This window comes from Pezoporus flaviventris, unplaced genomic scaffold (assembly GCF_033815535.1).
Source record: "Pezoporus flaviventris isolate CSIRO_AGI_PZ_B2104156 unplaced genomic scaffold, CSIRO_AGI_Pfla_v1 ptg000213l, whole genome shotgun sequence".
NCBI classification, from domain to species: domain Eukaryota; kingdom Metazoa; phylum Chordata; class Aves; order Psittaciformes; family Psittacidae; genus Pezoporus; species Pezoporus flaviventris.
In genome coordinates, this window is record NW_026892761.1 from 7,626,096 (window position 1) to 7,645,388 (window position 19,293).

A 19,293-nucleotide genomic window follows, 5' to 3' on the forward strand; every position below is an offset into this window, starting at 1 on the left:
GCCAGGGAGGAGTAAGCGCTTGTCACTATAGGCACACCAACAGAGGTGGGAGATAAGTAAGTAAGGGTGCAGCTTTGTATAGTACAGACAAGAAGACACTGTGTGAAATGAATGGTCTACTTTGGAAGAAACACTACAGGGAGTATTTTGAATGCACATGAAATGCAGAAGCTAACTCTGTGTGCCAGTCCTTCCGTAATACATGGGACAATCTCTAAATCCTCACACAGCTGGGCTTCTAATGAATAAATTTATTCCTACGCATACAATTTCTCACCTCTAAGAATGAGGAAAGCCAGCTTCCTTTCTGATGTCAAAGGTGAAAAGGTTATTACAGGGGGCAAACCTGTTTTATCTGGGGCAATAGACGGAAGAACCCTCCAAATGTAGTCAAATGGATGATAAGATCTCATGCTGCCACTAGGATTCTTATGGGAAGTTTCAAACTTCAGTCTTTCAAATGGCACAGAGCAAGTGTAATTGTACAAATTAACAGAAAACAAGTTGTTTTACTTTGGTCGCACTAAAGAAGTATCCAAGAAGTACAACCAATACAGGAAACCCTATTTTATTCCTCCTGTCTTCATCGCAGAAGGAAACAACACACTAATTAGATTTTCCAAGCTTTGCAGAGGGTGGTAAAGAATGCTTCAGCCCTAAATCCTGTAGTGAATTTGATCTCTCAGGTGTTCAGTAAGAGTCTCCAGTGAGTCTCCAGTGAGCTGTAAAGTTCATCCCTACTGTACATCCCTGCATATCCCTGGCTGGACTGAGTGCCAGCAGAGAACTGGCAGGGCCCAGCTTTGCCCTGAGACAAACTCATGCACTTAACTCACTGTGCAGAGTTAACCAGGGCTCTGGGTCTGTCCTGTCTCCATGGGAAGGGATGCGTCCTGGATTAGCAATGATATCCAGTGTGATTTACAACTCTTCACTTGGTCCAGAAATCTGAACCTTGAAGGTCAGGGACAAGCTGACTTGCGGGAGTGCTCTAACCCCTTCCACAAGTCATTATCCCCCAAATAAGACAAGATTACCTATAATTTAACAAACATTGTCAAAGGGATTCACATCTCTGAACTGCAAAATATACCCTGGACAAAACGTGCAGAAACACCAGCAAAACTGCGATGCAGAAGAGCCAGATCATAGTCATTATGTAGCTCTGTAGCTTCAGGCAGAGAGGCAGATTTGGCTTAAGTGTATCAGCTGAGAGAGCACTCATGGTCTGTCAGTTATCAGTGCAATAAATACATTAAAATATTATCCCCTTCACTAGACAGGAATACTTTCACCAAACAGTTTTTTTCCCAGGGGCAAGCAAGGTCGTATTTATATTTTTATACAGCCAAATGGATACTGACCTCATCAGGACTGGAGGCCTGGTACACCCTGCAGGAGTCCTCATAGTGTCTCTCAGCTTCAGCCTGGTCTGTCACTCCATTGGACTCGTACACTGGTGTCACGTTGTGGCACAGAGCAATTGCCTTCACTGCCTCGTGTACTCGGCTGCTCATGGTTTTACGCACCTTGGTGGCCAAGGCAAGGCCCTTCACAGCAGGTGGGTCCTGAGATTGCTTATAAAAAAGGAAAGCGGAATAAAGTCTTATTGCAGGAAGAAAAGAAAAGAAGATAATTTAAAGTAAGTTTTCACTTCAGTGAAGATCATACATGTATCAGCTGCACACGTTCATGTCCCCAGCAATGAGATGCGCTCTTCATATACCTTAACTCAGACCATTGCTGGGAACACATCCCGTTGTAATGCAACCATTGCTACTGGTGAAGTGCCCCAAAAGATGTACCTAAGGTTTTGGAACTGTACCCTCTGAAGATGACCCTTTGTTGCAGATCCAAACAGCAACTGGCAAGAGACCAGTCAGAGGACTTGGTGAAACCACATTTAGCTCCATAAAAGACTGGTGACTCTGAAAATTCAGTCAATTGCATTCCATGTACAAGAGAATATAATTGCCAAAACCAGAAAACAGATGACTTGTATGGGCCTAGAATTAATTACATTCATTTAATTTTTAATACTATTTTTAGTATCAGAATGGGAGACTTCAGATAATTACACAATTACTAAATTATCCTGGTTGAAGAAGGGACACACAGTGATCTAGTTTCCTGCTCTGTTAACCTTTAGTGTCAAAAGGACAAAAGTTTCACTTCCAGGTCAAAGGCCACAACATGGTAAAAATAAGAGCAAAGAATAAGAACTACAGTTCAAAATGAATCACTGCCAGCAAATGCTTCTCATTATAGGGAATCTCATTTGGTAATTATAAACATTTTATGAGACATAACCTTTACCAGTTTAATTCCACATGCTATTTTCCATGCTCTAGGGATTACAACACACAAGAGCCGAAAATTTAATATTCCTGCTTATCAGTACTTTTGCAACAGGCTTTGACCAAATCAAACAACGACAAACCTTCAGCTGAGGTGCATTTAAACTGATATAAAGCACTGGTCACAAACTGGACTTGTCAGTCACCCAAACATCCGTAACAAATATTGAATACTTTGGCAAATAATTAACAAGTAGTCAAGTTTTCTCTGGAGACTGAGTAAAAAATGAGAGTAAATAGATCTGAAATCTGTTTTTTGTTGTTGTTTAAGTACAGTTCAGTCATTTAAGGATCTCAATACCAAGAGAAGAACCAGATGCTAAGGTGGCTGTGAAAACAGAGGGGGGTGGAGAGAGGAATAGCAAGAGGAGTTACAAGTTACCGGCGACACATGACAGTGAAGAAGAGAATTACTCAAAATACCAGGTATTTTATCAACCATCATACGCTTAGTTAAAAGCACATTGCATCCCGACAGCCTGCCCAGTAAAGGGCTATGCCACCAAACAGATCACTGAGGTCAAGGAAACCTGCTGTGTGTCTTTACCACCATGAACAAAAGCCAAAAATAAGAATCCCATTTACAGTACATGGTGCCTTTTTTCCAGGCAAGAATGCTGGCTTCATGTTTCACTTCGTGGGGGGTATAGAAAGTGTACTTGAGTCTAAAACCTCTAAAGCAAAGCAAAATCAATGTGATGTGAAAAACCCAGTTCACTGCATCGGGTGTGCATCATCAAGGCACAGGCACTTGAGGAACTACTTCTGCAGTTTCCATAGGAATGAAGCTATTCCACAACTCTTAAGAAATGAAAATGTTTCACATATGACATGGGAATAGTAACTCATCACTAATGTCTGCAGATTGCATCTCTGGAATCACATTTTACAACAGGAAAAAAAATCTAATAGTAAGTCACAAGATAAATGTTTCTATCTGAAGTTGAGAGATTGGTTATTAACAGAATATGGAAAATAATGCTTCCATGATTACATTATTAGTGACAATTCTTACATGTTTTGTAAATACCACACAGAGAGGTAGCTGGAACATCAGTCACTGACAGCTGAATATTTTTTTCCTCAAGGTAGTAGTATTCTTAAGTAAAACCTCATCCCTTGTTTTACAAAGGAAGTATATGCATCTATAAGAAGCTTTGATTGTCCATTGTAACATGCTAAGGAATATTATTTGCAGACCCAGACAAGTCACATGGCATTACCTGGTTATCATAAAAACCTGAAATTAAGAATAGAGATGAAGGCTTTGTAGATGCTGGCTCATCTGTGATACTGGAAGAGGAATGCTAGGGAGAAACTTCCCAAAACAGGATTTTCCTGTTCTGTGCTTTACATGTTGACTTTGCTGCCTTCTTTAGGCACAGATAGTTCTCAAAGCAGATGTCAGTTATGCACCACAGAATTCGTTAGCGTATTAGTGAAAGAATTCCACTTCTACCATTTTCTTTTTTAACCATTGGGCCTAAAGCAGTGATACTGATACACTGTTCTACTGTTCTCTGTTATCGCTTACCGAGTCCTTCAGACTTTTCCAAGAAGTATAAGCAGATCCATGCCATATTAACTCATCTTTAGACCAGTGACCTGGAAAACTTGTGAACAATGATTTAAGTAATGCAACTTAATTCTACCTGTGTATATATACTGAATATGTGGCTCTGTACTTCATCCATGGAGTCCAGGCCATAAGCTACTGTTCCCAGGTGAAGTCGCTTGAAGACCATCTCGTTCTGTGTAAGAGTTCCTGTAACAGAAGCAGCACCAGGCATGGAGTGAGAGCCAACACACCTGTTCCACAGCAGACCTTCCCATCTTTGCTGCACCCCAAATTCAAGAGAAACTAAGCCAGCACCTGAATCAGTCACTGCACCAGGCTTACAGAAAAGGCTGAGGCCACCAAGAAAGACAATATTAACAAGCCTGAGGGCTGATTCTCCCTACAAGCAGTGGTGCGCATCACTGTGCCAGTAAATAAGAATGAGATTAACCCCAAAGTCGATGCCAGCAAAGGCTGCAGGCATAATTATGGTTCTGTTGGAACCAAAGACAACTAGAAACAGCTTCAATGGACCAGGATTTTATGTCAGACCAAGCTTTTCATTACAGCTTAGGTCTTGCAGCAAAGATGGATAGTATGCTTATGCCTGCACGTGTAAACTATCTTCATCTGGCTTTGAAAACTAACTCTAAGAAGTTGCTTTTATTCATACCCCGATCGTTGGTTTAATAGCATACTTCAAGTGATCTTTGAAGTAGCATAATATTTCTGCCCTATCCTACTTATAATGCATTCAGAACACACAAAAAAAGGCAGATTAAATTATACTGTCGAAGTGACGGGAAATGCGTATTTCTTCTAGTCCAAAGAAATCTTACATTATACTCTCTGGCTGGCCAAACCCATCACAAAATCCAAACAACAACATACCATGACTCTAAACCTCAGATGAAATACCTGTTTTGTCTGTAAGCAAATAGGATATTCTCCCCAGCTGCTCAGGAATAGTGCTGGACCGAACCACAGTCCCAGGGATTTTGGAATCTCTGCGGATGACCCAGCTGTAGACAATCTTCCCCATGTCCAGATTCACACGTAAACTATGCAGGAAGAAGAGGGGAAAAAGAACAAGGAAATGTATTGCCAGTTAAACTTTGGAAAAAGTCATCATGAACTGCCAAAGGAAGATGAAAGGACACTTCCTCCATGATGAATTTGAGCTGCCAAAGAGGGTGTCTCTGGAGAATTATATTTAAAGTCAGTGACTGTGTGGCAAATGGGGAGGAGGACTGTGCATTGCTGCAGTGGTACTGTAATTCAAAAATAGACGATAGAATTGAGAAGAACAGATATCATTTGAGTGGAAGATGGACACACACAAGTAAGGACACCATGACTGATACACAGACAGCACGTTAAAAATGGAACTGGAAATTAATTCCCAGACCTACAGTGAAAGTAACGGTCTACTTGTTAATACAGCACAATTAAACACTGAAGTTTTAATCTCCTCTAAAAGGCAACTGGGTCTTATCATGCTACGTGCTGTGTAAATAACACTTTTCCCCTTTTTGCTCTGCTCTTATCAAAGTACCAGGTAGCCCAAACACTGAAAGAAGGGGCCTTAAATGACTAATCCACAGACTGAGTTAGTCAGTGAACAGGGGAATATGCTGAACACATTCAGCAGAAACAACAAAGCAATTCTTTATGTTTGAACAGCAACTCGATTTCTATTTTTGGGTTTGCTTAGTTGCCAAACGCCCTCCTCCGACGAGTTCCTGATCATCGATGGGTACCCGCCCCCCGATGTTTATGTGCTTGTTCACACCAGAAGCATGGAGGAAGACACAAAGCAGGAACTATTTTGCTGGGTAGAATTAGAGAACACCTTACCTAATGGGAATGATGTTTGAGAACAGAAGGAGAAATCTTATGATCTGAAGATACCAGCGGCCAGCAAAGTGCTGAAGGGCCACCATGACAAGTGAGACAACCACAAGGGCCCCAAATAGGATCTTGGTAAGACAGTTCACTTCCAGATCAAAAAGACCAATCTAAAGAAATGAGAGAGACATTTCAAGCACACAAATGAGGATGTCAGCTCAATGCAGTATTCACAAAGGAAATCAACTGCCAAAGAGCCATTCCCCACTGGCCAACATCTCTTTTAAAACACTACAAACATTTAAATTTACAAACAATACTGTTGCCAGCTTCTTAAACAAGACTTCCAGCCTTTGAAAGCAAAGCAAGGCATAAAGAGGTGTGAGAGGACTCCTGCTGCCAAAACCTGCTGTCTATATAAACATCCCTGCACCTTGTCTTAGCTTTGCTATAATAGAAGAATGCAGCAAAATAAGCTTTCCTATTCTAACTGGGACTATTTCATTATAACAGTATAAAACAATGGTTTTACCAATCTTGAAGTGGTAAGACACATGTATAACAGACCAAAAAAATAAGCAGAAACAGGTTCTGCTATGGTGACTATCTTAAATCACAAGCTGGAAGATATGAATCATTATTCCTGTGAAGCTGTCCCTATAGCATGTACATACAGCATTCGGAAGGATTTCCTTTAAAATATTACAAGTTTCTGCCTCTTTTTATGTATTATGACTCTTTCCTCACCATACCTTACTTCTTGGGTTTGAAGTGTTCATCACACTGCGTAGTTCCCTTCCAGTGTAGAGGACAACTCCTACAACAGTACCTAAAGAAAACAGAGCATGCATCAGCAGAAGATAACCAAGCTCCATTAGTTTTCACTATAAAAATACTTGTTGGATCCAAAGGCTTGACAGTTAGGAAGGATTTTTAGCAGGTTAATTTCAGAAGCAATAGCAACCAGAAATTAAAAATGGTACCTAAAATATAAAACCTATGAAAACACAGACTTTGAACAGAAGATAACCTACAAACAGTCAGTTAAGACTTCAACCACGCTGCCCATGTGGCTGGACTTGATGCAGCATCACAGACTGCATCAACTAATGTGCATGGAAAGAGAAGTGAACTGCTTTGCTCTTTCCACTTTCCTTGACCCCCTTTTGATGTCACTTGTCTTGCTATAAATAGAAGTTGCCAAGGGTGGAGGATTTATTGGTTTTCCTCCCACCAGCAAGAATCCCACTTAGGTGTGGGTAAGTTTGCCTTACACTAGATAGTGGTCTGTCAAAATTAAAATCAGTGCTTTGGGCTACAGTTCTTTACTGGTGAAAACTGCCACAATCACAGTAAAATCAATTAATTCCAACAGCTTTCAAAGACAGAATTACCTTATTTAAAAATCTACAATTTACTCAGTATTTGTTTAATTGCTGCTCATACTGAAAGGCGAATCATACCAACTCCTACCTTACTGTAACAGATGGAGCTGCTGGGAGCTTACCAGGGTATTTTAATGCTATGTCCCACAGTTGCTAAACAGCTGAGAGCAACAAAGTTCTTCCTTTTCTCAAAGAAACATAATACAGTTTAGTACCATAAATTACTGGGTTTCTACCGACTTCTCTTACAGACTTTGCAAAAAGCCATAAAGAAAAAGCTATCTACCATCAAGAGTTTAAAAGCTGCTACTGCCAAAGTCTGATTCTAGTGTTTTACTAGAAAATCTTAGGAGTCATTAAAAATGGAGAAAAACACCACTGAAAAAAGCATTCCAGCAAATACAGTGCTATTTTATGCTCTGCTATTTCCCTGCTCCCAAAGTTTCAACAAGCTTCAAGTGAATTATTTTTAAATAAGACTGATTCAGAAGAGGTGGTTTCTAATAATACACTGGGAAACATTCCTTTGGAAAAACAAAACAAATCACCGGAGCCAGATGGCAGGTGATGGTAAGATCATCACAATTCAAATCAGCAGATGGCACAGCTACTCCAAACCAACTGCAAACAGTCAGTCAGACCCATTCCTACTACAGCAGATGGAGAAAGCCACATACCTCTGCTACGTCTTACTAGCAAAGGCTGACCCAGCAAGATGGCATCACCACAAGTTGACAGCTTTCACTTAAAAGAATATTCATGTTTTTTTCCTAACTGGAATAACCTAAAACATGCTATTTATTATCGCCATAGGAGAAACAAAACTGAGTATTGTATTGATCAAGTCAGTCAAAACGAGAGGAAAAACCTGCCAGGGCTAGAAAACAGCTTGAAGGCAGACTGGTATGTATATAAAGAATGTTTCCAGTTGTTTTATGGCCACTCAGAACAGACTCAATTGCAGAAAGCATTTGCAATTATGAAAATATTTGCAAGCATTATTCCTATTAACTGAACTCAAAGACGTCTATCTACAAAGAACATTGTTCATATTCGGCAGGGAGGACTGGATTCCAACAGGAAGTTCATTTGCGCAAAGAGGAGGTTGTTGCTTGCCCTGATACAGAGACAAAGACCACCCAGGACTTCTACACAGCACTGAAGTAATGACCAGGTGAGGCAGAGCATGCACCGTGTCCTCCTTTGGGGAAAAGCACCTGCACCCACTTGTATAATACACTCAGCTGAGTGTAAAGTAGAGGAAGAGCTTTGACAGCATTTGCCTCTGAATTCAGTAGAGCTCTTCACTGTAATACATTCCTATGTTAAACTTGGCCACTGCACTTTAATATCTGCAACAGTTCAAGTGCTGGTAAAAATTAAAGCTTTGATACAAGAGGCAAGAAAGCACCCCTGGGAAAGGGTGCTGTGGGGAGAGGAGCCATACAGCACACAGTCACAAAACAAATGGCTTTCCACTTCTCCATCTATTTTGCTCAAAAGCAGGATGAGCTGAGACTCATGTATTAAGCAGTCTGATGGGTACCAAAAACTGCCAGGCTGACTACATGTGTCTGCACTCAGAGGGGAGGAAGGTAAGGTACCTAGTGCATGGCAATCACTAATCTATAAACAGAATTTACTTGGTTAAATTTTATTTGGACCTTGATTAAATTGTATTTGGACAACTAGCTTTTTTTACAATCTCTTGCTCACAGCACTGTGACAACACTGTAATACACTTCAAAGAAGAGTCAGAGCAGGATTAGATAGAAACATATAGGAATAAAATTTATTTACTGTTTTCTGCTTTTAAGACAGCAAATCAAAACCTTTTTGGTGCATCAAAAACATCTTCTGAAATTCAAATTCCTACCTATTATTATCAATTCTATGTACACCCTGGTACCACACTGTCAAGGCTCTCCATCCAACAACTTTAATTCCAGAACCATATTACAGAATTTCACTCTCCTCCAGCTATTGCCCTGCAAACTTTGCAACACGCTGGACAGGAGAGGCACAAGGCTTTTACTTTGACAAGCCTCTACAAAAGGGCATTGATTAATCTCAAGCCTTGGGAGCTTATCGTATATAGAAGCCAAAATCTGTCAAAGAATTTTTTTTTTTCCTTTTTAAAAGTATATAAGACAAACTCAATGGAAGCACTTACCTGGAAATCTTTCATGTTAGCTTCTGTTACCAGAATCTATTTGACACCATTTCTGTTACAGATTAGGATGTCAATGTGGAGAGCAATTAAGTGCTATTCTGGTCCTAGATGCTAAAGTGCCCAAAGGCCACGCCAATTCTTTCACATCTAGGAATGTCCAAGAGGCAATTAGATGTCAGCTCAGCTCCCCAGAGGTGTTAGGACAAGTGGGAAACCTCATTCCAACTGCTAATTTCTCCAACTGACAGAGATTATTATTCCATTACAAGAAGACCTTTAAAAATTGTTAACATATTCCCTTAAAATAGATTTACACATGCCTCCATCTTACCTGATGCAATCACTGTGCTAGCCCACAGGGTGTTTTCTATACTTAAACTCTCATTTACTGGAGGGTCACTGTCTTCCTACACCAGGATAAAAGGAAAAATAACAGATTTGTCAGCAGTGCAAAAGATCAGTGTATGACAGAGTTGGTAGAGGGCTTCTTGATTGGACAGAGGACTTTGATAAACCCAGGTAAATCTCTGGTTGGGTTAAACACATGACCACTTTCTTGCAGTGGAACAGAAGGACTGGGAAACCAAAACCAACCAACCAAAAACCCCTCCATCTATTAAGATACCTCTGCCTGCTGAATGTCCCCAGGAATCATAAACGAGAAAAGGATTTATCAGCAGCTCTCCAGGGGCTACAGGAAACCATTCCCACAAGAAAGCACAACTGCTCTTAGGCACCAAAAGATTAATCCTACACAATTTTACCTTTGCATGAGAAAGTAAATTAATGTTTGTGCAGCCTTCTTTTACAAGAACTGCCTCCCCAAGCCACTCAAACTCCTCTTCCATGCCAGCACTATTAAACCAGATAAAACTGTGCCACATAAAGAGAAGAGGCCAAAACCTACAATTTTGAACTAAAATACCAGCAAACAACTTCTCTAAAGCTCCAATTTGTTACAGAATGATTTAGTCCTCTGAAAGCTCCCCAGGGGAAATCCTTGAATTGAGATGCATTTTAAAATTTTCATAATCTCACCAAGAGGAAGAAAACCCAGCCTTTTGCCCCAGGAAGCCAATGCAGCTTCCCAGCAAGACAAGAGATATGTATTTTAACAGTGATACTTCACAGTGGCTCTGAGCTGCTGCCCTCTGAAACAGGGGACAGACACAGAACTGAGTTCACACAGCTTGCATGCAATGGAGGGCAAAGACCCAACTGATTCAAAATTAAGACTGCTATTGCCTGACCTAGTTAAGATCCTCTGTCTTTTCACAGTTAAAGGATTTGAATCCTACAGAGTCCACAGTGGTCCAGGTTTCCTTCTGAACAGGCACCACTAATACACAACTACCAATCTGTCAGAGTGTTCAGGTCTAATACCTTCAGAGTAAGATCCTCAATTCCAAACAGCCTATGACATTGTTTCCAAGTCAAAGCTTCAATAATTGTATTTTTCTTTCAGATTTGATGGATTTTATGAAGGAAAAGTTAAAAAAAAAAATAAATAAAGACAGAAAAAAAAAAAAAAAAAAAAAATCCAAGAAGGAATGAGAATACAGACTTCACTTTCTCCTAAAAAAATTGGCAGCCTGGTAGCATTCAACAAGCTTGCATAGTGAACACTATAGATATGATTTCAAGTATGTCAACAAGACTCACCCTTGTGAAGGTCCCCACGAAGTTATGTATATCAATATTGGGTTCTTCCGCATATACGTAGGATCGGATTTGCAGCAGTTCCTGTAAAAGCCATGTTTCGGCAGACAGTTAGGCAACCACATTTTAATAATGTTCAAATGCTTCTACCAAAATACTTTGAGCAAGAGTTATTTATCAAGTTAAGATAATCACTAAATCATGTTACTTACTGGAACCCAGCTGTTTAAGAGAACATACAACTGATACACCAGCTTCACTGAAGAATATTTCTTGAACTGATGCCCGAGACTCCCAAGAGTTATTTAAATGTCAGTGCCCTCATAACAGAAATTTCAGCCCAAATACTCAAGACAGCCTAGGACACTTATTACTTTGTAGCAAAGAAGGTTTGGACTAGTCTTCTAAAGTAACCAAGGAACAGTTGTCTCTAGGAACAGTTCTGTGGTGACAAGAAGATACACCAATTCTTCAGTGTTTTTCACTGCTGACTCCTACACATGCACGAATTCCATGGAAAGGATGCCTTGCTTCAAAGCCTTTGTATGAAATAACCTTGCACAGATAGAACACCAGTAATGCAGGTACTCTGATTCCTGCTTTTTCTTGTTTTCTTTTTAAAAAACCCAAAAAAACCAGTAACACACATCTACTTCAGCACGTGATTTTGCGGAACAGCACGATTTATGAGGATGCTTATTTCAGATCATACAGTAGGGCTTCCACGGTGACGCTACTCCTTTCATAAAGGCAAGCCATGAAAACTTAACAGCCTCTGAAGCCATTCCATGGACTGTGCCTCTGAACATCCTGCTGTGCAAGGAATGAAATGGAGCATCTGAGAAGTACCATCACCAACGGTGCCTATTCTACAGGACCTGCAGTAAGTTACTGCAATGGTCTCTGGAGAGAAAAAAGAAAACAGGAGCATCCTACTATTAGCCACCTTCTGCTGCCAACCCTGGTGCCTATCTGCACAGCTCTGTGGCCACAGCCATGCAGCACAGAGACACCTAGCTTCACCTTACCTGAAACCTTGCCTGGAGCTTGGGAAGGGCTTGTTCAGCCTTATGTTTGTTGCCAAAGCTAATATTAGTGTAGCATGCACTGAGGCCTGTGCAGAACAATGCCACATTAACCCATTTCTCAAAACAGCCCATTAAGTGAAGCAGCATCCAAACATTTTTCAGGTCAAACAGATACACTTGTTTACCAAGTACAGTGTTTTGTACAAAGGCAGCTTACAGAAGCGGTTGGCAGCCTCTGAGTACAGGTAACAGGCAGCCGTAGTTTCCAGTCTGTCTCACCATCCAGCTGGTCAGTGCGAAGGAAGCAAGACCCTGCGGATTTTCAACACCAGTCAGTGCTCTTTCCAGATCTGTCTCAGGTACATCTATATGAAATGGCTTTATATCTACGACATCCTTCTTTCTTTACCAACAGTACCTGATTTCAAGTAATATCTGTGAATAACATTAAGATACTCTTGCATCACACATTGATTTCCTTCCACTGGTCCAGAATACAGTGAGACTCTGCACTGTATCTTTAAGACATTTCAAATGTTCTCATTAGCCTTTGTGTTTTCCAATTCTTCTGATCAAACATTTCCTTACCCCACAATTAACAAAACAAACCTGAAGGGCAAGTAAAATTATTTACATCTAAAATGCAAACTGTTATGCAACCAGATTCATTTACCCTGGATTCAACCACCTACATTCTTTGACAAGCAAACAAAACCAGAGTTTTTGTCAAGAAGCGGTAGCCCATAAACCCATTTGAATCCTCTGTCTCTCTAAAATTTTACTATTATCTATTTCTTTCACGTTTCCAGAAGATAATTTTCTCTAAACAACCAGTGAAAGGTTAATGGCTATTTTGACAATTGGTTCCAGATGTTTACCATTCTTCTCTGATGTCCTCAGGAAGATCATGTCAGCAGGGACTCGCTGGTTCTGTTAGGAGAAGAAAAGCCATTATTGTGTATACAGCCCTCCACGCGTGTGCAGCCGCCTTCCACAGCCCCACTGTGACAAGCAAAAGGGATATGGAAGAGAAAGAGGATTTCTTTGTCAAACTGAAGCTTGGTATTCATTTTGGTTTGAATCCTAAAATCACTTCCCTGAAGAATTCCAAGTACAGAATAATAACTGGTGCCAGCTCCCACTGACCAGACCAATCAGCTACTAGGTTTACAAAAGGGCTAGTGAGTAATTCTAGAAGTATGAAGACATTTTAAACTATTGCTGGTTTTGTTTCAAGAAGGCCCATGCTAGAAGAAAGCACGTATTTCAAATCTACGGCTACTATTCTCCTCTTCTTCTTACTGAATATTTTCATATTGATGGTTTTCGAGGTCATAGCTGCTTCCACAGAGTGTGAAAACAAAAATCAGTGGCTAAAAAAACCCACACAAACTTGTAGAAAGGTGGAAATATACCTGTAACAAGCCACTGTATCTCCCAATACTTGTGCTGCTTACACACAAAGCAAAATCTGGACCTTGCATTGGTATCAAGTGTTTAACCTGTGTCCCACAATCACAGATAGAACCAGGGAGGCTTTTTGTCTTGATATAGTGTAAGTGGAAAAATTAGGTTATTGCCGCATATCTACAGATTTGCACTCATTTGTAAAGATGACAAGGCTGTACTGGGGGGGGAGCAGAAACCCTGGAAAGTTATTAAATATTTTAACTAGTGCTCGTTACTTGATGTTCTAAGCCTATATAAAACAAATATGACTTCAAAACATCTCATTTTCTATGGTCTTGCAAAAAAGTACACAAAAACAATACACATAAAGACTAACCTTTTCAACAATGATGAGGTCACCTACTTGTATATTAGAGCTCTTCACCTTCACAGTACCTGCAAAGGAAAGTTATCAGTGCATCAGAGCAGCAGTAGCGCAGGGTTTGTGGGTGCTGTGCAGTGCTCCTTACATCCCTTTCTTCCACCTCACTATTCTGGAGAAAATGGGTAATGTTTCTGTTACAAGAATTAAGCAACACTGCCCTGTAAAGACTCATCAAGCCCGTAGCTCCCACTGGGTAAAGCACTGGGTCTCAATCTGTGAAAAGGGCTGAAAGCTCTCATCTATCAGCTCCAGATCTCACCCTTGGCTGCAGGAATCCCCAATCACTCTCTGGCAACCACTCTGAAACAAGCCCTTATGTTGTACCACTTAACCCAAGAATTCAAAAACACTTTGTGTCAGGCAGAAAACAGAAGCAACCATAGGAAAATTACAGTAGGGAACCATCGGCTCCCAACTTCTTTCCCTTAAGTAGCTGAAAGTTTAAAGCTCAACACTCAAGCCAAGATCTAGAAGCTGTAAGGTACAATGGGCCCATCTTAAAGAATAGGCTCATTTCCTTCCGCACCACAGCTCTTGTATCTGGCTCAGCTCTACCACCTCTCCGTCGCCTCTCAATGGACACAGCCTGAACAAGCCCTGTATAGTACAGGTCCTACAGAAAACACGTAAATATTTATTTCTTTGCAGCTGTCAAACATTTCCCAGTTGCTTTAAAACAGGGGATTAATTTAACAATTGGCTAGTAATTTTAAATCATTAGCCAGCTCGAGATTTGGCTTCTCAGAGTAACTAGTGATTTATAATCAGTTAATTTGAACCCTGCCTCTATGTGTCTGCCGGTTATATTTCAACAAAAGACTCTTTAATCTGCTGTGATTTGAGTGGAAGTGGGGGAGGCACGTGGAGCTCACCCCAGCATGGACAGCACCCCTACTGTACCTCAAAATTCATGGGCTAACTGGCCAGATAGCAGCTCAGGGGGAAAGGAGAAGGGGGAAGGGAGGGGGAATAGAAATTAGCACAAAGCACAAAGGTCACCAGGATTTTACTACTGGCAGTCCCTTCATTAGCATCCTTCTCAGGATATGCTTCAGTGTTTCTGCTCCAAATTAACAATGAAAGCCATTCTGGGCTCCCAGCAGCCTGCTGCTTTGGTGACACACTGTGTGCTTAACAACATGCTTCATCACTGCTGCTAATAAATGCAGACTTCCTTACATGCTGTAATTATTCCTACAAATTATAAGCAGTCATGGCCCATTTCACAAATATCTCATAGGTCTTCCATGGATTCTAGGTTTTGCCTTGTGAGATTTTTAGTTAGAAAAAAAGGTAAACAAAATGAATGCTGGGCTAAAGACATCTCTGCCGGGGCAGGAAGCATACCAGGGATTAAGAGTCCATTACGCAGAGGCTTGAAAAGAAAAGCCGCACTCCAAGAGGATCAAAAAAAGCATCCCTGGCAGTCTTCTGTATGGGCTACACAAAGTTAGGTACTATGACACTAAAAGGGTCTGACAGATAACATCTCTTCCTCCCCTTTTAATACGGTTATTCACAAAACAACAAAAAGTGCTTTTGAATATTCTCCTGTGCAAAGAAGGGAAAAAGCCCCCATGTGCTCTCCCCACACAGGAACAGCAATTCCTAAACCACTGTGCTCTTGGAAGGAGAGGTGGATTTGTTTAACCATGTTTTATGTATTTCTCTTAAAGAGAAAGGATTTATTCGGTAACTGTCAGTGTAGGAAGTACTATCTGCAGGGTTCAGGAATAGAAACTTATTTTTGTAGTGCTTTCCTTAATGATGTAAATTAATGCTGGAAAAGAAAAATTAACACCTGGGCAAAGCTACAACATGATGATTTCCTATCATTACACACATAAAAGGCTTTTTGGATCATTATTCCTAAAGCAATTATCATCTGCTTTTAAATATTTCCAATTTGAGAAAAATCAAAGCAGCTGGAGCAGATTTGTCTTGCTCAATAACCCTCCCAACCTCAGCTGTTTTAAGGTAAAAGAAAGAGAGGACCTTTCTAACCAATGCACATTTTTATAACTCCTGTATAAATGAGATGCCCTATTTGGGTAGCAAAGCTAATTTTGCTTTTCCAGCCATACTCCTGGCCTCTCATGGATGAGATCTCTGCAGTATATACCACACGTCCTGCTAAGAAGGCATGGGACCAGATGTTTCCTTTGACTCAGGACTCCCATAAAGCAACTTACTCAAATTAGTTTTATTTTGATCTGGGGAATTCTGTAATCCCTTTTTCTTTCTAGGGGGAAACTCCCTCCTAAACATTAGATGCTCTCATGCATGTTTAAGAAATTAGCTAATAACACAACTGCTTCATTTCCCAGTATTGCTCTGCTAATTAAGTATTTCTGGAGTAATAAATTACTGCTTTTATAAATGCACCTAAAGAGCTTCTTCTAAATACACACAGGTTTATTTAGCACTTACAGTGTGTATTTAGCACTTACAGTGCTAAATACAGTTCATATTTTCTGAAGTTAATCAGAATACAAGTAGGTAATTAAAACAGTTTTAAAAAGCAACTAGTCTTGATCTCTTATGTGAACAAAACCCTCTGCTCTTCAAATGGGATTGGTATTTGCTTCATTCTTTGCTGTATCCTGACAGTGAAAACAAAAAAGTAAACATAACAGAATGCAAACAGTTTGCTCCAACTTAAGCTCTGGCCTTTGAAATGATTACAAAACCTGCAGTGTGATGGATGTACCATAAAGCAGATTATTTAAATACAGCCAGAAGAAATGCCTTTTTCTACCATGTGAACACTTAAGATTTCACAACAGCTCCGCAGAGCTTCACTAAGGTACAGCTCAAAACACTTAATTTGGAATTAAAGACAAAGCCAGAGGTTTGTTAGAACTAATTAAATGCATCTCTAAGAACAAAAAAGGTTGTTTGGATGTGCTGCACCAAACTTCTGGCTTTTGCAGCCTTATGTATAAGGCTTATGTATAAACTGTAGAGCAGGACTCAGAGGGTTTGGGAAAATATTGTTTTTATATGGCTGGTAAATGCCAATGATCTGTATCTTAAGTAGCACCCCTCAGTAGGAGGTCTCTTCCCATTTCTTTCTGTGGAGTTTCTCTCTATTATGCAGTGTTACCCAGGGAGGGGGGGCTGAAAGAGAAGAAAAACAAACCAGGAATTTGCAAGCCCAGTTCTAGCTTTCTATCAAGCAGAAAGTCAGCACACAGACTTCTGCACACAAGGAGGCTTGTGGGTTTATGAATAGGGGATTGAAATCTGATTATTTTTTATTACAATCCAAACAACTGTCCTGTAAATGGAGAACTTTCCATTTTTAAAAATGCTTTCCAGAAGTCTGCTGGTTTCATCACTTTGGAAAATAAAAGGATTGTATCGCCAGAAAAAGAGGCTCAGGGTGGAGGTTTTTTGATGTTACATGAAATAAAGGAACGCAAAAAATATAATCCTGTCTACTCAGCCTCACGCTACCCTCCAAAAAGATTAGTCCCCAGAATTTAACAACTGTATGAGAAGATGTGACCCAAGCGGATTCTTCCTTTTTCTCTACAAAGCAAGCAGCTTAGTGAATCTTAAAAAGCTTAACAAGAAGAGTGTGTGAAACAAGTTTATGTACAGCAGCAAACCTGTAAATCCAAACTACTCGCCAGAGGTAGGGACCAGGCTGGCAGGAGTGCTGGAGCTGTTGTGCTCCTGACTGGAGGCAGGAGCTGTGCGCAGCCATTCCAGCCCTGCCTCTGCTCAGGGCACAAGGAACTGCACACAAAGGGGACAAGAGGATCTCGGTTTGGGAAAGCACTTAAATCTCTGCTTACTTCTATCCCTATTCAAAACTGCGTATAAGCAAGTGCTTAAGTCTGCCTGACTTCATTCAGACCTAAGTATGTATTTACATCTGTGAGGTTGCACTGGGAGGCCAGGGTTAGAGATGGGAGACAGCTTAGTGCAAATACTCAGGAGAAATAAAAAATAGCTTGGAGAAAGTGCTCCATTAGATCCATTATAGCCAATCTTCAAGACACCAGCGCTCAGTGTCAAGCCTCACCAAATCTCCCTCTCCCAAACCACTGGCTTTAGAGGTGAAAATATTGTGAAGTTTGAAAAAAAAATAATAATACATATAGCAACACTTCAGCTGGCTTTTGTGCATCTGTAGCCTTCTGCCCCTATTCAGTACAGGGCTATGCCAATATCCTGAAGCACGAATTGTGCTATTTAACGCAAAAAAAAGCAAAATGCCCGTAAAAGTCCAAGGCAAAACCTGGAGTTTTATCACTCACATTGAAAACTAAAGGTAAAGATGAGCTGTTCTCAACTTATTCCGATTCCTTCAAAGCTTGCCTACTTTCCCCAACTGTATTAATAGGTACAATAAACCAAAGCCAACACTCTTCCACCCCTCAGCCATGGTGGCTGCACAAGGTACTTTCCTGCTTCTAGGTTTTTAATCAGTGGAAAAGCAGGTGCTCAGGTCTCCTGAAAAGTTTGAATACTGAGATTCAGAGAAAGACAGAAAATTACTTTTCTCCCCAAACCACAAGACAATCACAAATAATTTCCTGTGGTTTTCCTCATCAAAACTATACTGCTGGAGAGTCTCGCTCCTCTTTCTGCACCAAATTCATATTAAATAAAGTGCCTTAAGATTTTCAGCTATTTCCCAGCTGCCAATCCTCCTTGGTTTCTTTCAGAAAATTAGAAAAGTTAAAGGACTGGGGGGAGGGAAATCATTCATGGGAAACGTAACAGCAATATGAAAAGAACTAAAGGAGAGGTCAGGCCCCTTATAGATCATTGAATAGAATCCAGAAGGCAACTCTTTTATATCTTTAAATAGATCTAGTACACCCCTCTTGGATGAAGCTTTTGTTGGTTGCCAAGCATTTTAAGTGTTGTCATAAGAACACGTTATTAAAAGGGGATTTAATATTCAGAAACTCAAACTCCCTAGTTCGGAGTTGCCTCATAATTCCCGGCATGTGAAATACATACAGCCTTAAGCAATTATGTTTTAAAAGCAGCCTTATTCCTAAAAGCGTAAGTGTTGATAGAAGCATATTTTTACTACACCCAGTTCACAGCATCTTAATTCAGGGGCATAAACCTTCATAACAAAGAAACTGGAAATGAGAAAAAGAAGTTGCTTAACTTCAGTTCATTCCCTTGTTAAAAACAAAGCCCTGGCCTCACCATCATTGTCAAGGTATTAGGAGAAACTCCACAGCAAGGCAGCATTCTATTTTTCAAATGAGAATTTAAATGTCTTTGTTTGGTATGGCACAGCTATAAACAATGGCCAGAGCCAGGGATCAGACACAGCTGAGGCGCAGCCTGGGCTCACTCATAAGTGAGGTCTCAAACTCCTCACAGTTTGAAGAAGGGGCAATATTGAGGAACTCACCAATATTGAGGAACTACACCAACTGCTGCTAACAGAAGCACAAAAGCTGTGGTAACATATCA

At 40.4% G+C, this 19,293-nt stretch overlaps 1 protein-coding gene across 1 annotated transcript in view; it reads right to left on the reverse strand.

The window, feature by feature from the left end:
- The window catches only part of ATP9A (ATPase phospholipid transporting 9A (putative)), a 62,647-nt gene that overhangs the window by 27,287 nt on the left and 16,067 nt on the right, over window positions 1-19,293 (reverse strand). Inside the window, exons 5-14 of the mRNA XM_061441828.1 lie at window positions 13,795-13,853; window positions 12,887-12,938; window positions 12,226-12,320; window positions 10,984-11,064; window positions 9,653-9,728; window positions 6,516-6,592; window positions 5,773-5,933; window positions 4,834-4,976; window positions 4,010-4,122; window positions 1,365-1,577 (exon numbers count right to left, since the gene is read on the reverse strand). Of these exons, the coding sequence (XP_061297812.1) occupies window positions 1,365-1,577; window positions 4,010-4,122; window positions 4,834-4,976; window positions 5,773-5,933; window positions 6,516-6,592; window positions 9,653-9,728; window positions 10,984-11,064; window positions 12,226-12,320; window positions 12,887-12,938; window positions 13,795-13,853 (1,070 nt within the window). The remainder of the gene's footprint in view (window positions 1-1,364; window positions 1,578-4,009; window positions 4,123-4,833; window positions 4,977-5,772; window positions 5,934-6,515; window positions 6,593-9,652; window positions 9,729-10,983; window positions 11,065-12,225; window positions 12,321-12,886; window positions 12,939-13,794; window positions 13,854-19,293) is intronic.